Raw genomic sequence first — 17,442 nt, forward strand, 5'->3', positions numbered from 1 at the left:
TCATGACATCTATGATGATTATTCTTCTGATTCTGAGCCTCAGCCTGAATCTACAGTGCCTTCAGAAAGTATTCATACCCCTTGACTTATTCCACATTTTGTTGTGTTACAGCCTGAATTCAAAATGGATTAAATACCAGTGTTGGAAAAAGTACCCAATTGTCATACTTGAGTAAAAGTAAAGATACCTTAATAGAAAATGACTCAAGTAAAAGTCACCCAGTAAAATACTACTTGAGTAAAAGTAAAAAAAATTGGTTTTAAATATACTTAAGTATCAAAAGTAAAAGTATGAATAATTTCTAATATTAAGCAGACAATATATAATATATATAATATATATATATATATATATATATATATATATATATATATATTTTTTGTTTTTGTTTTGTTAATTTACAGGTAGCCAGGGGCACACTACAACACTCAGACATCATTTACAAACGAAGCAATTGTGTTTCGTGAGTCCGCCAGATCAGAGGCAGTAGGGATGACCAGGGATATTTTCTTGATAAGTGCGTGAATTGGACCATGTTCTGTCCTGCTAAGCATTGAAAATGTAACGAGTACTTTTGGGTGTCAGTGAAAATGTATGGAGTAAAAAGTACATTATTTTCTTTAGGAATGTAGTGAAGTAAAAGTAAAAGCTGTCAAAAATATGAATAGTAAAGTAAAGTACAGATACCCCAAATAACTACTTAAGTAAAAATACTTTAAAGTACTACTTAAGTACTTTACAACACTGTTAAATACCCCATAATGAAACCATGTTTTTAGAAATGTTTGCAAATGTATTGAAAATGAATTGCAGAAATATCTAATTGACATAAGTATTCACACCCCTGAGTCAATACTTTGTAGAAGCACCTTTGGCAGCGATTACAGCTTTGAGTCTTCTTGGGTATGTCTGTACTGTATCAGCTTTGCACATCTGGATTTGAAAATGGTCTCCCATTCTTCCTTGCAGATTTTCTCAAGCTCTGTAAAGTTAGATGGGGAGAGGCAGTGAACAGCAATATTCAAGTCTTTTCACAGATTTTCAATGGGTTTCAAGTCTGGGCTTTGTCTAGGCCACTCATGGACTTTCACATTCTTGTTTAAAAGCTTTCCAGCATTACTTTGGCTGTATGCTTGGAGTCATTGTTCTATTGGAAAGTAAATCTTTGCACCAGTCAGACCAAGGAGTTATATTTTTCTCATCAGACCACAAAATCTTTTGCCTTATGCTCTCAGAGTCTTTCACGTGACTTTTTGTAAACTCCAGGCGTGCTGTCATCTGCCTTTTTCTCAGGAGTGGCTTCCGTCTGGCCACTCTCCCATAAAAGGCCAGATTGGTGAAGTGCTGTAGAGACTGTTGTCCTTCTGGCAGGTTCTCCCATCTCAGCCAAGAAACTCTGTAGTTCTGTCAGTGGTCATTGGGTTCTTGGTCACCTCCCTGACCAAGGTCCTTCTTGCCTGGCTGCTCAGTTTAGTTGGACGGCCAGCTCTAGGCAGAGTCTGTGTAGTTCAATTTTTTTTTCAATTTCCCAATGATGGAGATTATTGTGCTCTTGGAAACTTTCAACACTCTAAAAGTTGTTTTATACCCTTCCCCAGATATATGCCTCATCACAATTATATCTCAGAGATCTACAGACACTTCCTTGGACTTCATGGTATAGTTTCTGCTCTGACATGCACTGTCAACTGTGGGACCTTGTATAGAAAGGTGTATCTTTCTAAATCATGTCCAAACAATTGGACACAAGTGGACTCCAATGAAGTTGTCGTGACATCTCAAGGATAATCAAAGGACATTGGATGCACCTGAGCTCAATTTGTAGTGTCATAGCAAAGGTGTGTGAATACTTATGTAAATGTGATATTTCTTTATGTAATTTTCAATAAGTATGCCAAAATTCTAAAAACCTGTTTTCACTTTGTCATTATGTGGTATTATGTGTAGATGGGTGAGCAAAAACATTTATTTAATCAATTTTGAATTCAGACTGTAATGAAACAAAATGTGGAATAAGTCAAGGGGTATGAATGTTTTTTGTTTATTTTCACCTTTATTTAACCCGGTAGGCCAGTTGAGAACAAGTTCTCATTTACAGCTGCGACCTGGCCAAGATAAAGCAAAGCAGTGCGACACAAACAACACAGAGTTACACATGGAATAAACCAACGTACAGTCAATAACACAATAGAAAAAATCTATATACAGTGTGCGCAAATGAGGTAAGAATACTTTCTGAAGGCACTGTACACCCCCGAGGCCTTAGCGCAACAAAGTCAGAATGGTGCGCACTGTGCAGGTGCCAGCGCCACCACCAAGTGAGACGGGAGCGAGGGAGGCATGGCACTGTTTAGATAGAACAAGCCGGTGACAATGCTGCGGCCGATTATCAGCACCAAATCCTATCACTGAGAGAGCAGACCCCAAGCAAAAAACAACATCAGCGACGCACTCACCAGCTTTCATTATGTGACATGGACATGCTCCAACTGATGCCATTACGTGAAGATGCACACCATGTAAGCACGAGCTGACAATAATTGACTATTTTTGAGTGCTGTCATATCCACACTTATTGTATGTTCATTATGCCACCATTATTGATTGTGTGCTGATTTTCACTGTTTAACAAGCACACTTAGCATATGATTTTTAGGCTACTGGGGTTTTTATCATTTGACTGCGTGTCTTGGTGGTTAGGTTTTTTAATTTTATCTTTATAAAAATGAGCTGTTCCTACACATAAATCCTACACATATGCTTTCTGTTTCATAGTTGTAACAAAGGCACTCCACAAATAAAATTCATTGAACACTTGAATTTAAAAAAAAAAATATTTTTACATAAACTAATACATTCTAGTGTTATTTGAAATATATTTTTCGTATTCTAATGTTCATCAACCCAACCAATCATTTTTGCGTAGCATATATGGAATGTATTAATTACACTGTCAGAATGACTGCTCATTAGCTTGAAGGGGGGTCCCTCAAGGCCAAGCGGTTCTCGTGTTAAATATGTACTCAGACTATAAGGGTCAGGAAATACTTACTTTCCCAGGGTCGTCTTTAGAGCGAGGCACTTTGAGAAAACACTTGTTCAGGGACAGATTATGCCGTATTGAGTTCTGGGAGAAAAGAGAGAGAAGGGGGGGTGCTGTTAGACATGTTTTCATTAACACCATCATGACAGCATAGAAAATAATATACATTTTTCAATACATAAAAAGTAGAGGACCGTTAGCTTTTCACTTGGTCTGCATGAGTAAGATTAAATATTATACTTTTGCGCAAACTACCAGACAACCACACCCTCCCAGTCACCTGTCAGTAAGAATTAGATACAGTCAGGACCTGCATCATCTGTTCATTCACCATGCTCTATTGTTTTACAGTTCAAGAAAGGTTGAATGGCCGGTTTGCCGGATGCTGAGTATGCCTCCATTTAAAACGGCATTTTAGTCTAAGACTAGGCTTAATCTGGGTCTGGAAAAAACTATCCAGAAGTATATTAGGTGGTTAATTTTGCAATGGAGACATTTGTGATATGTGATTTAGCAGTCTTAAACAAAAGTAATTCCATGGCTAGCAGCACTAAGTAATTATATCGTGGAAATCCATGGAGATAAGAGCCTCTATCAGCCTGTCTGACTGTAGCTCCTCTACCTATACCATACAGTAAAGCTCCAGTACACCTGGCCTGACACGAACCGTGTTCCCCCTCAGGGCTCCTCCACTCATCTGGAGCTCCTAATTAATACCACTGAGGAGGGGAGAAGAGAGTCCTGCTCTCTCTCTATCCCTTTCCCCTTCTCTCGATATCCCTTTCCCCTTCTCTCGATATCCCTTTCCCCTTCTCTCGATATCCCTTTCCCCTTCTCTCGATATCCCTTTCCCCTTCTCTCGATATCCCTTTCCCCTCCTCTCGATATCCCTTTCCCCTTCTCTCGATATCCCTTTCCCCTTCTCTCGATATCCCTTTCCCCTTCTCTTGATATCCCTTTCTTCAAAAGGATCTCTTCATTTGCTCCTCACCCTCTCCATCCTCTCTCCTACTTTTCAATCTATCTTGTGAGCTCATAGCCCATGGTCAGAATATGGAGGAGGAGAATACAGCAAGCTAATGCAAAGAGTCATTACCTGACAAATACATTAATAATTCATTTATGGCCATGGCATCCTGCTGCACCGTTCTTTCAAAAAGAGGCCAAACCATAAACCAAAAACACACACATGCAACAAACACACACCGAACACAGACCAGTTGCAGGCAGATGCCACACACACAGAGACACAGAGAGACAGAGAGACAGAGACACAGAGAGACAGAGAGAGAGATATCCCTGTATAAAAACCACCAGGCCTCTCACTCACAAGACCAAGTCTTTGTCTAGTACTCCCAGTGGTGCTACCATTGGTCCCCCAGAAGACCGATGTAGACGGCTGAAGACTGAGAACATCGCTCCACAATGACGACTCTTTACCAGTTACTATAGTAAGCCCTGCCAGCTGTATCGGGCCATAAACCAACGGAGAGCCGTTACCACAGCGAGAGATAGTGCCTTTCTCACTGAATGGGCTGAATTTGTCATAGCTCGATGCGATGGCATTGACAATAATGCACTGAGTGGTTGCGACGTGAACGGAGCTAATGCGATTCGCTCCCACGTCCACCCACTCGTTTGATGGCGTTGGATGATTAACAAGCTTATTGGGCACAGCTGGGGCTTTGCTGCTGCCCAGCGCTAAATTAATCTCATTGGAAGGCGGCATACGGTGGAAAGGAGGTTGTCAAATTTGACTTCCTTGTTCTTAGACGATTTGGGGGATTTGAAATTAGACGGTTTACTTTGCCTTAAGGATGCAGGCATTTATTATATAATCATTGTGGCTATTATTAGTAAGCGCTCTGCTTTAGTAATATCTATGATGTGTAATATCGCACAGGCTTACACGGAATAAGCATGACATGAGCCAAAATCTGGGGCTTCAGAAATGCATAGAAAAAGAGGTAGAGAGAATGAGCTCACTAGAGGATATAGGCCGGAAGGTGACATAACCGTGCTGGAGATATTAGCTCAGAGTGCAATCTGTGAGAGTGCTGTTGGGGATGGAGAGCGTTTAACGTGAGTAGGAGCACTGGATATATAGGTCAGAGAGTGTGATGTGTTGGCTATGGTGAAGATAAAGGGTCTAGATGAGATAGTGAGATTACAGGGAGATGTAGCCTAGCAAATACAGGGGATAAAGGTCAGACTGAAATAGTCAGTGAGATGGTGGTTAATGTTGAGGAAGATATAGGACAGAGTAAGACATATGGATAATGTTGAGGAAGATATGGGACAGGGTAAGACATATGGATAATGTTGAGGAAGATATGGGACAGGGTAAGACATATGGATAATGTTGAGGAAGATATAGGACAGAGAAAGACACATGGATAATGTTGAGGAAGATCTAGGACAGGGTAAGACATGGATAATGTTGAGGAAAATCTAGGACAGGATAAGACATATGGATGTTGAGGAAGATATAGGACAGGATAAGACATATGGATGTTGAGGAAGATATAGGACAGGGTAAGACATATGGATAATGTTGAGGAAGATGTAAGACATATGGATAATGTTGAAGAATATATATGGGACAGAGTAAGACATATGGATAATGTTGAGGAAGATATATGCCAGATTAACATGTGTGGATAATGTTAAAGCTATGGGTGCAACAGAAATTACTTGAGGTCAGAAGGTGAGGTCTGCTGAGAAAGAGGGGACTGGTGTGAACAGTATAGGGAACTGCTGAGCTCCCACACAGACGGCCCTAGTCAGAAGCAATACTGAGGAGTGTTTGTTGTTCCACTAACTCTCCTGGAGTTTCAGCATGTTTGTCCTGGGGCTCCCAGCAATACTGTCGAGAGAGAGAGCAATACTGTCGAGAGAGAGAGAGAGAGAGAGAGAGAGAGAGAGAGAGAGAGAGAGAGAGAGAGAGAGAGATAAAGAGAGAGAGATAAAGAGAGAGATAAAGAGAGAGATAAAGAGAGAGATAAAGAGAGAGATAAAGAGAGAGAGATAAAGAGAGATAGATAAAGAGAGAGAGAAAGAGAGAGAGATAAAGAGAGAGATAAAGAGAGAGAGAAAGAGAGAGAGAAAGAGAGATAGATAAGGATAGTGTTGGAAGAGAGAAGGGTAGGGAGTCTGGGGACGGGGAGCTGCATTGTCACGTCAAAATATCTCGGGATCTAGAGACAACACCGGGACACCTTAACTACAGGTCTAAGCAGAGACAGTGATCGACACATCCTGTATGAGGAGGGGGTTGAATACGACTCACTGCTTCAAATGCAACCAAATACATTATCATTCCATTTGATGGAGCACCACCCCACCCTCTTAGTGCAGAATGGGAAGTCTGTTGTAACTGGAGCCCACTGTGTGAGTGATGGGCACAAAGAGATTTCAGGAGACTGAGCTGCCAGTGTCCCTGGGGACCTGGCGAGGATCCGTGCGCACGCTGCATACATCTATATACAGACACTATAGTGCAGCAAAGCATGTGCCGTTTTCAGTGGAAATCTCTCAGTTTGTTGGTTTAATTCGAACGTATCTGCTGGATTAACCTGACTTGGATTGGTAGGGAATTGATCCCAACTTTGGTTTTTCCAAGATAGTAGAAACTAGAAATTGAATAGGGAAAGGGGCCAGTGGTAGGCCATGGCGACTGGCTCCTTCCAGTGCATATCAGACCCCGTGCTGCAGCAAAGTGACTGGTCTTGTCAGTACCGGGTTTCTCTGTGGAGAATGGGGACAGGGACACGAAGTGTTGCCAAAGCACATGGCTGTGTCCCAACCGTCTAAAATAGTAGGAGGTGAATATTCAACCGGCAGAACGGAAACTTAAGGTAAGGTATAGGGGTTGAAATGAATTAAGGTTAGGGTAGGGCTCCAGACTAACATTTTCCCCTGGTGGCATTAGTGCCACTAACATATTAATTTGGTGGCACCAGCCCATGATTTGGCCACGCCAACATTTTGCCATGGCGTCACGCAATAGAAAAAATGTGCAATCATCTTCATTCACAGCGCTACTGAGATAGTATGGTTCAATAAATAAGTTGTTTCATATAATATGCATCAGGAATGGATAATTCAAGATATTTGCAACCTAAACCAGTGATTGTCATACATTTTGGCTTGACAATCAGGCTGTTGTTGCTATATCAAAATAGGGCTCCAAAATCCTTTAGTTCAATACAGATTAATTTGTTTACATATTTGTGTGTGTACTAATAACACAAAGGGGCTAATTCACCATCGGACGAAGTGAAAACTCAAAACTCTCTAGCTAAATCCCTAAATATAATATACTGCTAGTTAGCAGTGTAATTGATTTATTTAACACTAAATTGAATGTCCTAAAAAACCTTTGCCATTGGCAGTAGCAGGCTTATATAGTCATCATTTGGTAGCGGCAGTCTCGTGCTTCCTGTGCGCCGTATCTCAAAGCCATACAAATGACTGGTTGTAAAACTGTGGTAGAAGGCTCAATATTGAGAGTTGAGAAGAAAAAAAATTAAATGTGCAGTAAAATCGCAAGAGTTAATTCAACTCCTATTATGTCAAATGTAACACTATTTTAGGTTTTATATGGTCCCACCCCCATTTTGTGTTAAAACTACTCTGGTCATGGTGTTGATATTTTTGGAGTCAAAACGACACTAAATGGAGTAAATATCCAACTCTGAGAGTTGCTTAAATTTAACTCAAATTGCCTTTCTACACTTTTCAACGTAGTTTTTAATCCACTCCCGTGCAATTTTAGTCTTTTCTGTGTCGTTTTGAATTAAGAATCAACTACAGCAGAGTACATTTGTCTTTCAGTTTACTTATTTAGAGTTATAAGGGTGTAAAGCCTTATTTGAATATTTGTTAAGGTTTTACTTTTGGTGGTTTTCAATGTGATATACAAACTATGTTGGATGCCGAATTGCAGGAAAATACCTAGCACTTTAAAATGATTGCTCACAACTTGCATTTAGAATGAGTGTAAGAGTAGGGAAAAACGTACAATACATGAAGACTACCTACATCATGTAAATTGAAACAACTATCTCACTAATGGTTGCTATGAATCCAACTATTTACAGACTGGATTAGTATAGAAAAATATATGTTTCTTATTTTTGTGTTGTATAAGATCAAAACCAATCAATGTAAATGCAAAAACACAGACATTGAAACAAACAAAAAAAATCTGCCTGCAACGGAGCATGCTGGGAAATATAATAATAAAGCTCCTCCCACATCTGTGGATAACTCCATAGATTTAACATCCTGTCTCTGGTTACTTTTAATGGAGTTAAAAGTCCTCCTTCCCAATGAACTCCAGTTATCAACACTGACTTGAGGGAGCATATCACTCTCGAGTGTTAAGCTAACTCCCAGTAGAGTCAATTTAACCCAATTTTTTTAACACTGATTTCAACTATACTTGATTTACTGAGTACGTACAGAAAGCTGAGGCCCGCCGCTCTTTAACTGTAACAGTTTTCCTGCTATTGCATTTTGAAATGCTGCCAATCAGAACACTTTTTTTCTCTATCCACTCGTAGCGCCCGTTGGAAGAGCCAGTGCGGCTCCCTCATCAAAGCTCGAAACAGGTACAGGGGCAGCGAAACAGGGGCAGAGCAGACAGTTTGATTGCAGGAATTTACTGTTTGACCAAATCATAGTTTTAGCCAAACCAAAAACATAACTTGTTTTGTTCTGTTTTCCAGATGTTCTTTAAATAAAAATACAAAGACGTTAAGGACAGTGAACTTATTAGAACATGTATAACATTTTCTTAAGATTATGATAAGACATGATAAGACAAAATGCTTAAGTGATTTGTATTTTCCTTCAACTTTCTCAAGAGGCAATGACGCAGCGTTTGTCTACCACTTTGTGCAGTCGTTAGCAATGATGCGAATGACAACCATTTTCTGGTAGATGGAAAGGCTTTCCCAAAAACTCCTCAATCAAATGTTAACTACAAAAGTAGTCGATCCCTACCTGGCAGAATGATATCATTATTATTGGCATCAATCCAGTGGTGATTTGTTAAGCAAACTCTGCCATCACCTGTGTTCTACTTAAAGTCTCTTGCTGGTACACACTTGAATTAAAGGGTATCTACACCCAAACCTTTCCAAAAAAAATCCTAGACCTCAAAAGCGGTGTCCTGATGTGGTTTAGGCAATGATTGTGGACTTAGAACATCAAATTTAGTTGTTCTTCTATTTAAAAAAAAAAAAAAAAGTGTCATTTTGAGAGCAAAATCCCGTAAAACTTGGAATAATCTGAAACCTGGAAAAACAAAATGGAGAAAACTGAATTCTTAAAGAAAAAAAATACAGAATTGGTAAAAAAATACAACAGATTTTATTGGGCCCTAAATATAGAATGCCTAAATAGTATATTTTCATTAACTCCTTGTCTCTTTTCCCAAGTGAATTTGTCTATCCAGTCGTCTCACCTATCAGTGGTTGTACATAAATGTTTTAATGAATCAGATCCTCCTGCCTAAACTCCTCTGTGCTGCATCAAGTATTTCAACACTCTAACGTCACATGCAGACAAACATATCCTCCCTACCTCCTAACAAAATGAAGACCCAACTTACTGATGCCACTGTCATCAGAATAATATTCAATTTAATGCAATATAATTACATTAAAAACCCTTATTCACCTTGCAATGCAGAGGGTCGTTAACATTGCACAGGTATGACATACTGCATACTCTATCAACTATGCCAAATCCCAGATGCAGCCTTGTAATTGTTGCATTCCAGCCCCTTTTGAAATCAACACCACCCCTATTATTAGACATATCAGAAAATAACAACCCTAGGTGAATAATGAAGGAAATATGACATTGGACGTATGCCTATCCTCCTGTGAATAGAAGCAGGGAAATACCTCACACTTCTAATTACAACATAAATACAGACTGATAATACTGATTAGTATGAAATATTTGGGAATGAACTCTGGGCACATAGAGGGACAGATTTAACAAATAGTGCTTTTAAGGCCGCTGTTCAACAAGAGTTACGGTGGTCATAACAGCCGCAATGATAATACGGTGTGCCACATGGCTGTCAAGCACATAAACGTAACATAGGTAAACCAGGAGCCACCACAAATTCATCCTCATCCACAATAAAATACAAATCTTATCTACATTCTAATAATGGGTGCAAATGTTTCTACTATACAGGAGACCATGTGTAGCAGTCTGTAATAGCCAAGAAAGGTTGACAATGGAGCCTAAGCAACAGGTGCGTGGAGACACACACACACACACATCTGGCTGGCAGACAGGACATGCGCAACATGTTAACAGGGGATGCTGGGATGCATGCAAGAGGCTACAGCTATGTATGCGTTGCCAGGCAACAGAGAGTAAACAAGACAAGAGAAAAACACAATAAAATATCCATATAGACTATTCTGTCACCTACAAAATATGCATTTTAGACACTCTGCCGCAGGCACACACACACAAAGGATCAATCAAAGACAACGTTTTTACTGTAGTGTCCTTTGCCCCCAGACCCAAAAAGTAGTCCCATGAGCGCAAAAATCACTGATGCATTCATCCCCATTATTCTAAGACCAACCGTTGAAAATAAAATCCAGATAAAAATCCATGACCCTTGCTCATTTTATATCATTGGGTGTGACACGTGGCGTCCATCGAGGGGCCAAAGGCCATCACAGAGCAGCCTTTTGCACCATCACATTAGGGGCGCTAATTCAGAGCCAATTATCTGGCTGTAAGGGCAGGCAGCAGGACCACAAGGGCAGGCACAGCAGCATTACATCTCGATTTACATAAGGATACCATTATCAAGTCAGCCTGTAGGCAAACTTGTGTTCTTACAGTTTCAATTCCAACTTAAGGTTAGTATTTGATGCATATTCGTTTTCAGCCTAGTCCCTTCAGCAGGGTTTCATGCCCGCTGATGATAATAATGGTAAGAGAAACACTAATATTGACTAGTGAGAAGAGAGGAAATGCCTGTGGTGAATTCCACTGGCACTGATTACGTGTTCTCGTGAAGAGGGCCTAGGCTGTGTGGGGTGGAAGGACACGGCGATGTGAAAGGGCTGCAAGGGCAGAGTACAGGGCATGAGAAAGTAGAGCCAGGCACTATGGAATCTAAAGGAGGACGGGGCTGAGAGAAAAAAAACATGAGAGAAATCGGGCGGCGAAGACTGCGCCCCAATATGTTATCTAGAAGGAACACCAGGGGCAAATAAGAAATATGAGGCATTCTGCATGGGAGCTACAAGTCCAGTTCATATGATGCCACCTAACGACAACTGAATAGCAACAAAAAAATAGTAAAAAAAAAAAAGAACACTGATTGAAACATTGCCTAGTCAAATCCGATTTCTCGTTTTTCTAACGGGATGCAACACACATATGCTTTTCAATTGATGAGCATATGTGCACTTCACAAAAGGTTTCAAAGAGAAAAGACCAGACAACAGTTTATGACTCAAAACCACAGTTTCAGAAGTTTCTAAAAGCTCTATAAAACACAGTACATATGTGGGTGTGCATGTAAACCCATTATATCATAGCTCAATGTGACGTAAAACACACATTTATATTAGGCCTACTGCTTATAAAGCAGAGCACCTCTTTCCATAACAGCTGGTATCAGAATAGCAGTTGGTATGTCAAATTAGAGGTTGACACGGGAATGAAAATGTATTCCTGTCCCATCTTGTCCCGTTAAAAAAAAAAAAAAATCCCTATACAGTCCTGATCCCGTAACAGTTCTGTAACCCCGGAAATGTTCCTGTCCCACCCCGATAAAAATCCCTCCCGGGCCCATTTTTACAAGTGGAAATCAGAAGTAACTTCCTCCATTAGCTGCTGTCTGTTTGTCCCGGTCATCACTAGTTACCACAGTCACAAAGTCATAAACCCCACCTAATCTTAATCACACTGCCTAACCCTAACCTAAAATTTCATTTCAGTGTTCATGCATTTTTACAGTACAGGCAATTTAGACTTTGTGGCTGTGCCATCTAGTGGAAATCGTCTGTCTCCCGCTTGGGTTGTGAGTAGCCATAGCAACTGCTTCGTTTGGCTGCTGCTCAGCGCTCACGAGACCATTGCCTGCACACACAGCTAATAACAACCACATTACGAGATTTGGGCAATGAAGGCAGCCCTTCCTCTTACCCAGAGTCGGATGAACTCATGGGCATGTGTAATGGTGGGTCTCCGCGTGGATATAAGTTAAAGTAGTGACTGGCTACATCTGGAGCGAGGCATGAGAGTGAGTTGACGGAAGGGGGGAAATTAGCATTTATTTTCTTATTATTATTTTTTCTTAACTAAACTACACTGAGTTTACAAAACATTAGGAACACCTTCCTAATATTGAGCTACACCCCTTTTGCCCTCAGAACTGCCTCAATTCGTCAGGGCATGGACTCTACAAGGTGTTGAAAGAGTTCCACAGGGACGCTGGCCCATGTTGACTCCAATGCTTCCCACAGTTGTGTCAAGTTGGCTGGTAGTAGATCTCTACTCCGAATAGCTTGTTCCATCTTATTCCACAGAAGCTCAATTGGATTGAGATCTGGTGACTGGGCAGGCCACTGCAGTAAGCTGAATGCACTGTCATGTTCGTGGAAGCATTCCTGGAGAACCCTAGCTTGGGGCATTAAAATCCTGAAAAAATGTATTTGCAGATGGATACACTGCTGCCATGAAGGGATTGATTGGCAGTGATGTTCAGATATCCTGTAGCATTCAAATGAACGCTCCACTTTCATGATGGGGCCCAATGTGTGCCATGAAAACACACCTCAAACCACCACCAGCCTCCAATGTTGAAACTCGGCATGATGGATGCAGGTACTCATGTGGTTCTCTCCATACCTTAGTCCTCCCATCAGCATGAAACAGCAGGAACTGGGATTCATCCGACCAGGGGATGTTTTTCCAATTCTCCAGTGTCCAGTGTTTTCGTTCCTGAGCCCAATGCAACCTGCAGTTTCTTGTTTTTTGCTGAAAGAAGTGGAACTTAAGTTGGTTGCCATAAGCCATTCGTGTCAAGGTACAACAAGTTGTGCATTATTTTATGGGTCTTTGGGCAGCAATATTCTACTGAACTGTCAGTTGACTAACTTGCTCTGCACAATGTGTGTCAGCCTCCTTTGTCCTCTTTCATCAACGACCCGTTTTCGACCACTGGCCTGCCGTTGGCTGGATGTCCTTTGGGTGGCGGACCATTCTTCATACACACGGGAAACTGTTGAGCGTGAAAAACCCAGCAGCGTTGCAGTTCTTGACACACTGAAAGCACTGCACCTGGCACCTACTACCATACCCTGTTTAAAGGCACTTAAATCTTTTTGTCTTGCCCAGTCACCTTCTGAATGGCACACACGTACACAATCCATGTCTCAATTTTCTCAAGACTTAAAAATACTTCTTTAACATGTCTCCCCCCCCCTTCATCTACACTGATTGAAGTGGATTTAACAAGTGACATCAATAAGGAATCCGGTCCTGTTCCGAACTTGACTAGAAATTCTCTCCCATTCCTGCCGGAATCAACCTCTGCCAACCTCTAGTCCAAACACCCTATTGCCTTTATATAGCACACAAATGTTGAACAGGGCCCTTGTTCCAAATTAGAACCCTATTCCCTTTATAGTGCACTACTTTTGACCAGAGGCCATGTCCCAAATGGAGCCCGATTCCTTTTGTAGAACACCACTTTTGACCAGAGCCCTATGTGTATTAGAAATGCTGTTATCGACCAATGAGAGTGAGAGGTTTACGTGGGCCCCTGTCAAACGTAGAGCACTAGAAAGAGAATAGGGTGCCATTTGGGATGCATTCCATGTCCTGCTCCCTCATACCATGTGGACGTGTTATGACCTTGACGAGTTATCTGATTACACTCAGTGTATCCTGTGGCTAATGCGCTTGTGTTCAAAATGGGAGAGGAGTTAGCGTTGGCCTGCTTTCAACCTGGCCTCTCTGCTGCCTGTGCATCCACATTATCATACAGAGCAGACGCGTGCGTGTGCTGGGTAGTAAACTCACCACTACCCATCTCCTCTGGCTGAGCAGCTCTACTGTAATCTGTAGACTGCACACGTATGCCTACCTGAGTGGGAGTCTCTCTTACTCACACACTCACTCGTGTGTGTGTGTGTGTGTAAGTGTCTGTGTGAGGGTGTGTGCGTGTTATACAAGCTATTTTACTTGAGCATCAACCGTATAGTCTCCAAATCAAGTAATCCAGACACTGCTTGGGCTCCATGTCTGTCTCCCACTGTTTGCAGCTGACAGTAATCACCTTGACTGTAATGAATTCGCTCACGTTCTGTTCCCTTTGATGCAGATCATCGTTTCAACCACAACATCTCTGCACTGGGCCAGGTACATCCGGGATTAAATGTTTACAGCTTGAGGCTGAGCCATGTATGCAGTGGGCCTTTTAGTCCTCAACAGTCCTCGTGCCAGATTATTCTGTGCATCTCATCATCTGGAGTATTCCTAGGATGTCTAGTTTGGTCTTGAGGAAATGAAAGGCTAAAATCCTCAGGACGGTTCTTACGTTGATGGTGGATAGCCTTTTTATACATGTAAGTACATGTGATTCATCTAGCTTGTCAATGCAAGGACAATTATAATACCCAAGAGGGCCAATGTACTGAAAAAGTGTTTTTCTAACTAAAATAAAATAAAAAAATCTAATTGTATTTGTCACATGCACAAAATACAACGGGTGGAGACAACTGTGAAATGCTTGCTTACGAGCACTTCCCAACAATGCAGAGTTAAAAGACAATAATAATATAAATACAAATCTTTGATCAATAGATTCAGTTTAGTATTGATGTCTGTATTAATGTCCCTAATATTAGAGCTGTCCCTGAATCCCAATGTTGAGGTTTGAATCAGATTTGCCATTTAAAAACAAATACGGTATCCGTCAAATCCACAATTTACAAATGTCAGCTAAGTAGCTATGGTTGCTAACGTTAGCTAGCATTAGTCACTGTATCTGCGCCAAAACTCAGTTATTTCTCATAGAATCGGAATAGAATATTTGGGGTCAACCCTATTTATTACTGTTGTGTGGAAGACATACCACTCTTGGTACTTAAATAAATACTTATAAGCACATCAGAGAAAGCTTACAGATCTTAAACATCTGCAGTACTATACGTATTAATGGAGGGCATTATGCCTATCCTATTTAAGACTGAGTTATATTGCCCATATGACAGGGTAACCGCCTGAACTGAGAGAGAAACCACTGACAATTCAAGAAAAAACTAATCACAATGCCTGAAAGGTCTAGAAAATCTATTTATGTTGGTTTTCTGTGAGCAAATGAAAGAAGAAATCTACAGAACATATCTCATGACCATGCCAACAAGCTTGGAACCCTACCAAAACAAACAGACTTTTATCGCAAACCATTTTGAGCTGCTGGCATGCAATTTAGCTCAGGAAGATTAAATCCTGAGAATAAACATAGGTTTGTGAACGGAGCACGGAGAGGGAAGATATTTTCACTCACTGAGAAAAAAAAAAGAGATTAAATGGAGATTGTTGTGGATTCGTTCCAAATGGCATCCTATTCCCTATACGGTGTGCTACTTCTGACCAGGGCCCGTAGGGAATAGGGTGCCATTTGGGACACATCTACTTGGGACATTGAAGCCAGGCAGCCTCCTCCGAAAAAGCACAGCCTCTGTCATGTGATTAATAATGGGAGGTATTCCCTAGACTAAACCAAAAGATTCCAGATGATTCCACTCACCTCTCAAGTAAAAGAAGCATGTCATGTCATATTGCCTAGATTCATACAATGCCATTTACATGAAAGCTGCAATCCATATATAATACATTTAAAGTAAAAACATTTTTAATGAATGTACAAATCGCAGATTGCACCATTAAATATTTGTTAACGCCACCTGAATGGAACATGCAGTCGGTCACTCACTGCCGTACTCCTCCACAAAGCCTTTCCACATTCTGCTGTTGGACCTGACAACTGTCGCAATGACTGACCGTCACCAGTAATATTTCCTTATACATCAGAGGCATGTTGTAAAGTCAAGACCAGCGCAGCAATTAAATGTAAAACAAACATTCAAACAAAATGTCAAAACTGGTTCAGACTTATTCAATGTATTTGTTTATCACATTGAAATCTCTATTTAAGCAATAAGGCCTGAGGATTTATGGTATATGGCCTAGGGCTGTTCTTATATATATATTGGCCATATACCAGAAACCCCAGAGGAGCTATTATAAACTGGTTAACAAAGTAATTAGAACTGTAGAACATTTCTTTTTTGTCATACTCGTGTAATATTGTCTGATATTCCACACCTTTCAGCCAATCAGCATCTAGGACCCAAACTACCCAGATTATAATATACATTATACTGAATTTAGAAGGTGATAAACGGTGGACTATGTCAGACCAAGTCTGCTAATTGAACGTGTAAGATCCTGTCCTCACAACAAGACCCGTTACTGTAACAGGTATAAAAATGTACCTGACGGGATAGTTTACCAAAAATCTAAGTTTATCAGACATTCGTATCCCTCAAAAGTGGGTTACATAGATCCCACATCATGCAGTCAGAAAAATATGCAGACCTCAATCCCAAACTAATAGGAAAGATGAGCACCACCTAATTCCATTAGAATAACAAACTGAATCTGAAGTGAACCATCCCGTTAATACACGCTTCCATATCCACCTCCTACCTTCCAGCCGCTGCCTGCCTCCCGGTAGTAGGGGAAGTTGTCACAGATCCACTGGTAGATCTCGCTGAGAGTCATCCTCTTGTGCGGTGAGCCGTTAATGGCGAAGGTGATAAGGCTGGCGTAGCTGTAGGGTGGTTTGCCATCCCTATGCTGGGCCACCTCCTCCTGGTCCAGCATGTTTCCCTGGTCCAGTAGGGCATTCTTCTTTCCCAGCCCATGGCCATGATGCCCGTGGGGGTACCCGTGGGTGTGGTGTTGGTGCCTGGCATTGGACTTCTGGATGGCCGCCCGCATGGTAAGCTGGGGAAGCCAGTCCATGGAGGTCAGGCTGCTCCCTAGTTCAGAGGTCATGATGGTGGTGAGGGGTTGGGGGACTCAGGGGAAGGGTGGGGAGATGCTCTCCTTTCGCTCACTGGATTGCTGTTGCACAGCGGCACCGGCTGAATTCTGTAAGAAAAGTACGGTGTTTGCTAAACAACAGAAAAATTTGGAAGAAATGAACAGATATGACACGGTATGCACTGCAGCTGACTGGACTGCGGATGAATAGAAGTGTCAGGAGATGATAGTGTATGTGTGTGATCAGATATGGTCAGGAGACGGATTTGGTGCTCTTGATTCT

General features: G+C 41.3%; 1 protein-coding gene across 2 annotated transcripts in view; it reads right to left on the reverse strand.

The window, feature by feature from the left end:
* The window catches only part of LOC106572141 (forkhead box protein J3), a 104,207-nt gene that overhangs the window by 36,795 nt on the left and 49,970 nt on the right, over positions 1 to 17,442 (reverse strand). For both annotated transcript variants that reach the window (XM_082962080.1, XM_014146023.3), the window contains exons 3-4: positions 16,821 to 17,267; positions 3,054 to 3,128 (exon numbers count right to left, since the gene is read on the reverse strand). In XM_082962080.1, the coding sequence (XP_082818206.1) occupies positions 3,054 to 3,128; positions 16,821 to 17,171 (426 nt within the window). In that variant the 5' untranslated portion in view covers positions 17,172 to 17,267. The remainder of the gene's footprint in view (positions 1 to 3,053; positions 3,129 to 16,820; positions 17,268 to 17,442) is intronic.

This window comes from Salmo salar, chromosome 15, assembly GCF_965601325.2.
Source record: "Salmo salar chromosome 15, fSalSal1, whole genome shotgun sequence".
NCBI lineage: Eukaryota > Metazoa > Chordata > Actinopteri > Salmoniformes > Salmonidae > Salmo > Salmo salar.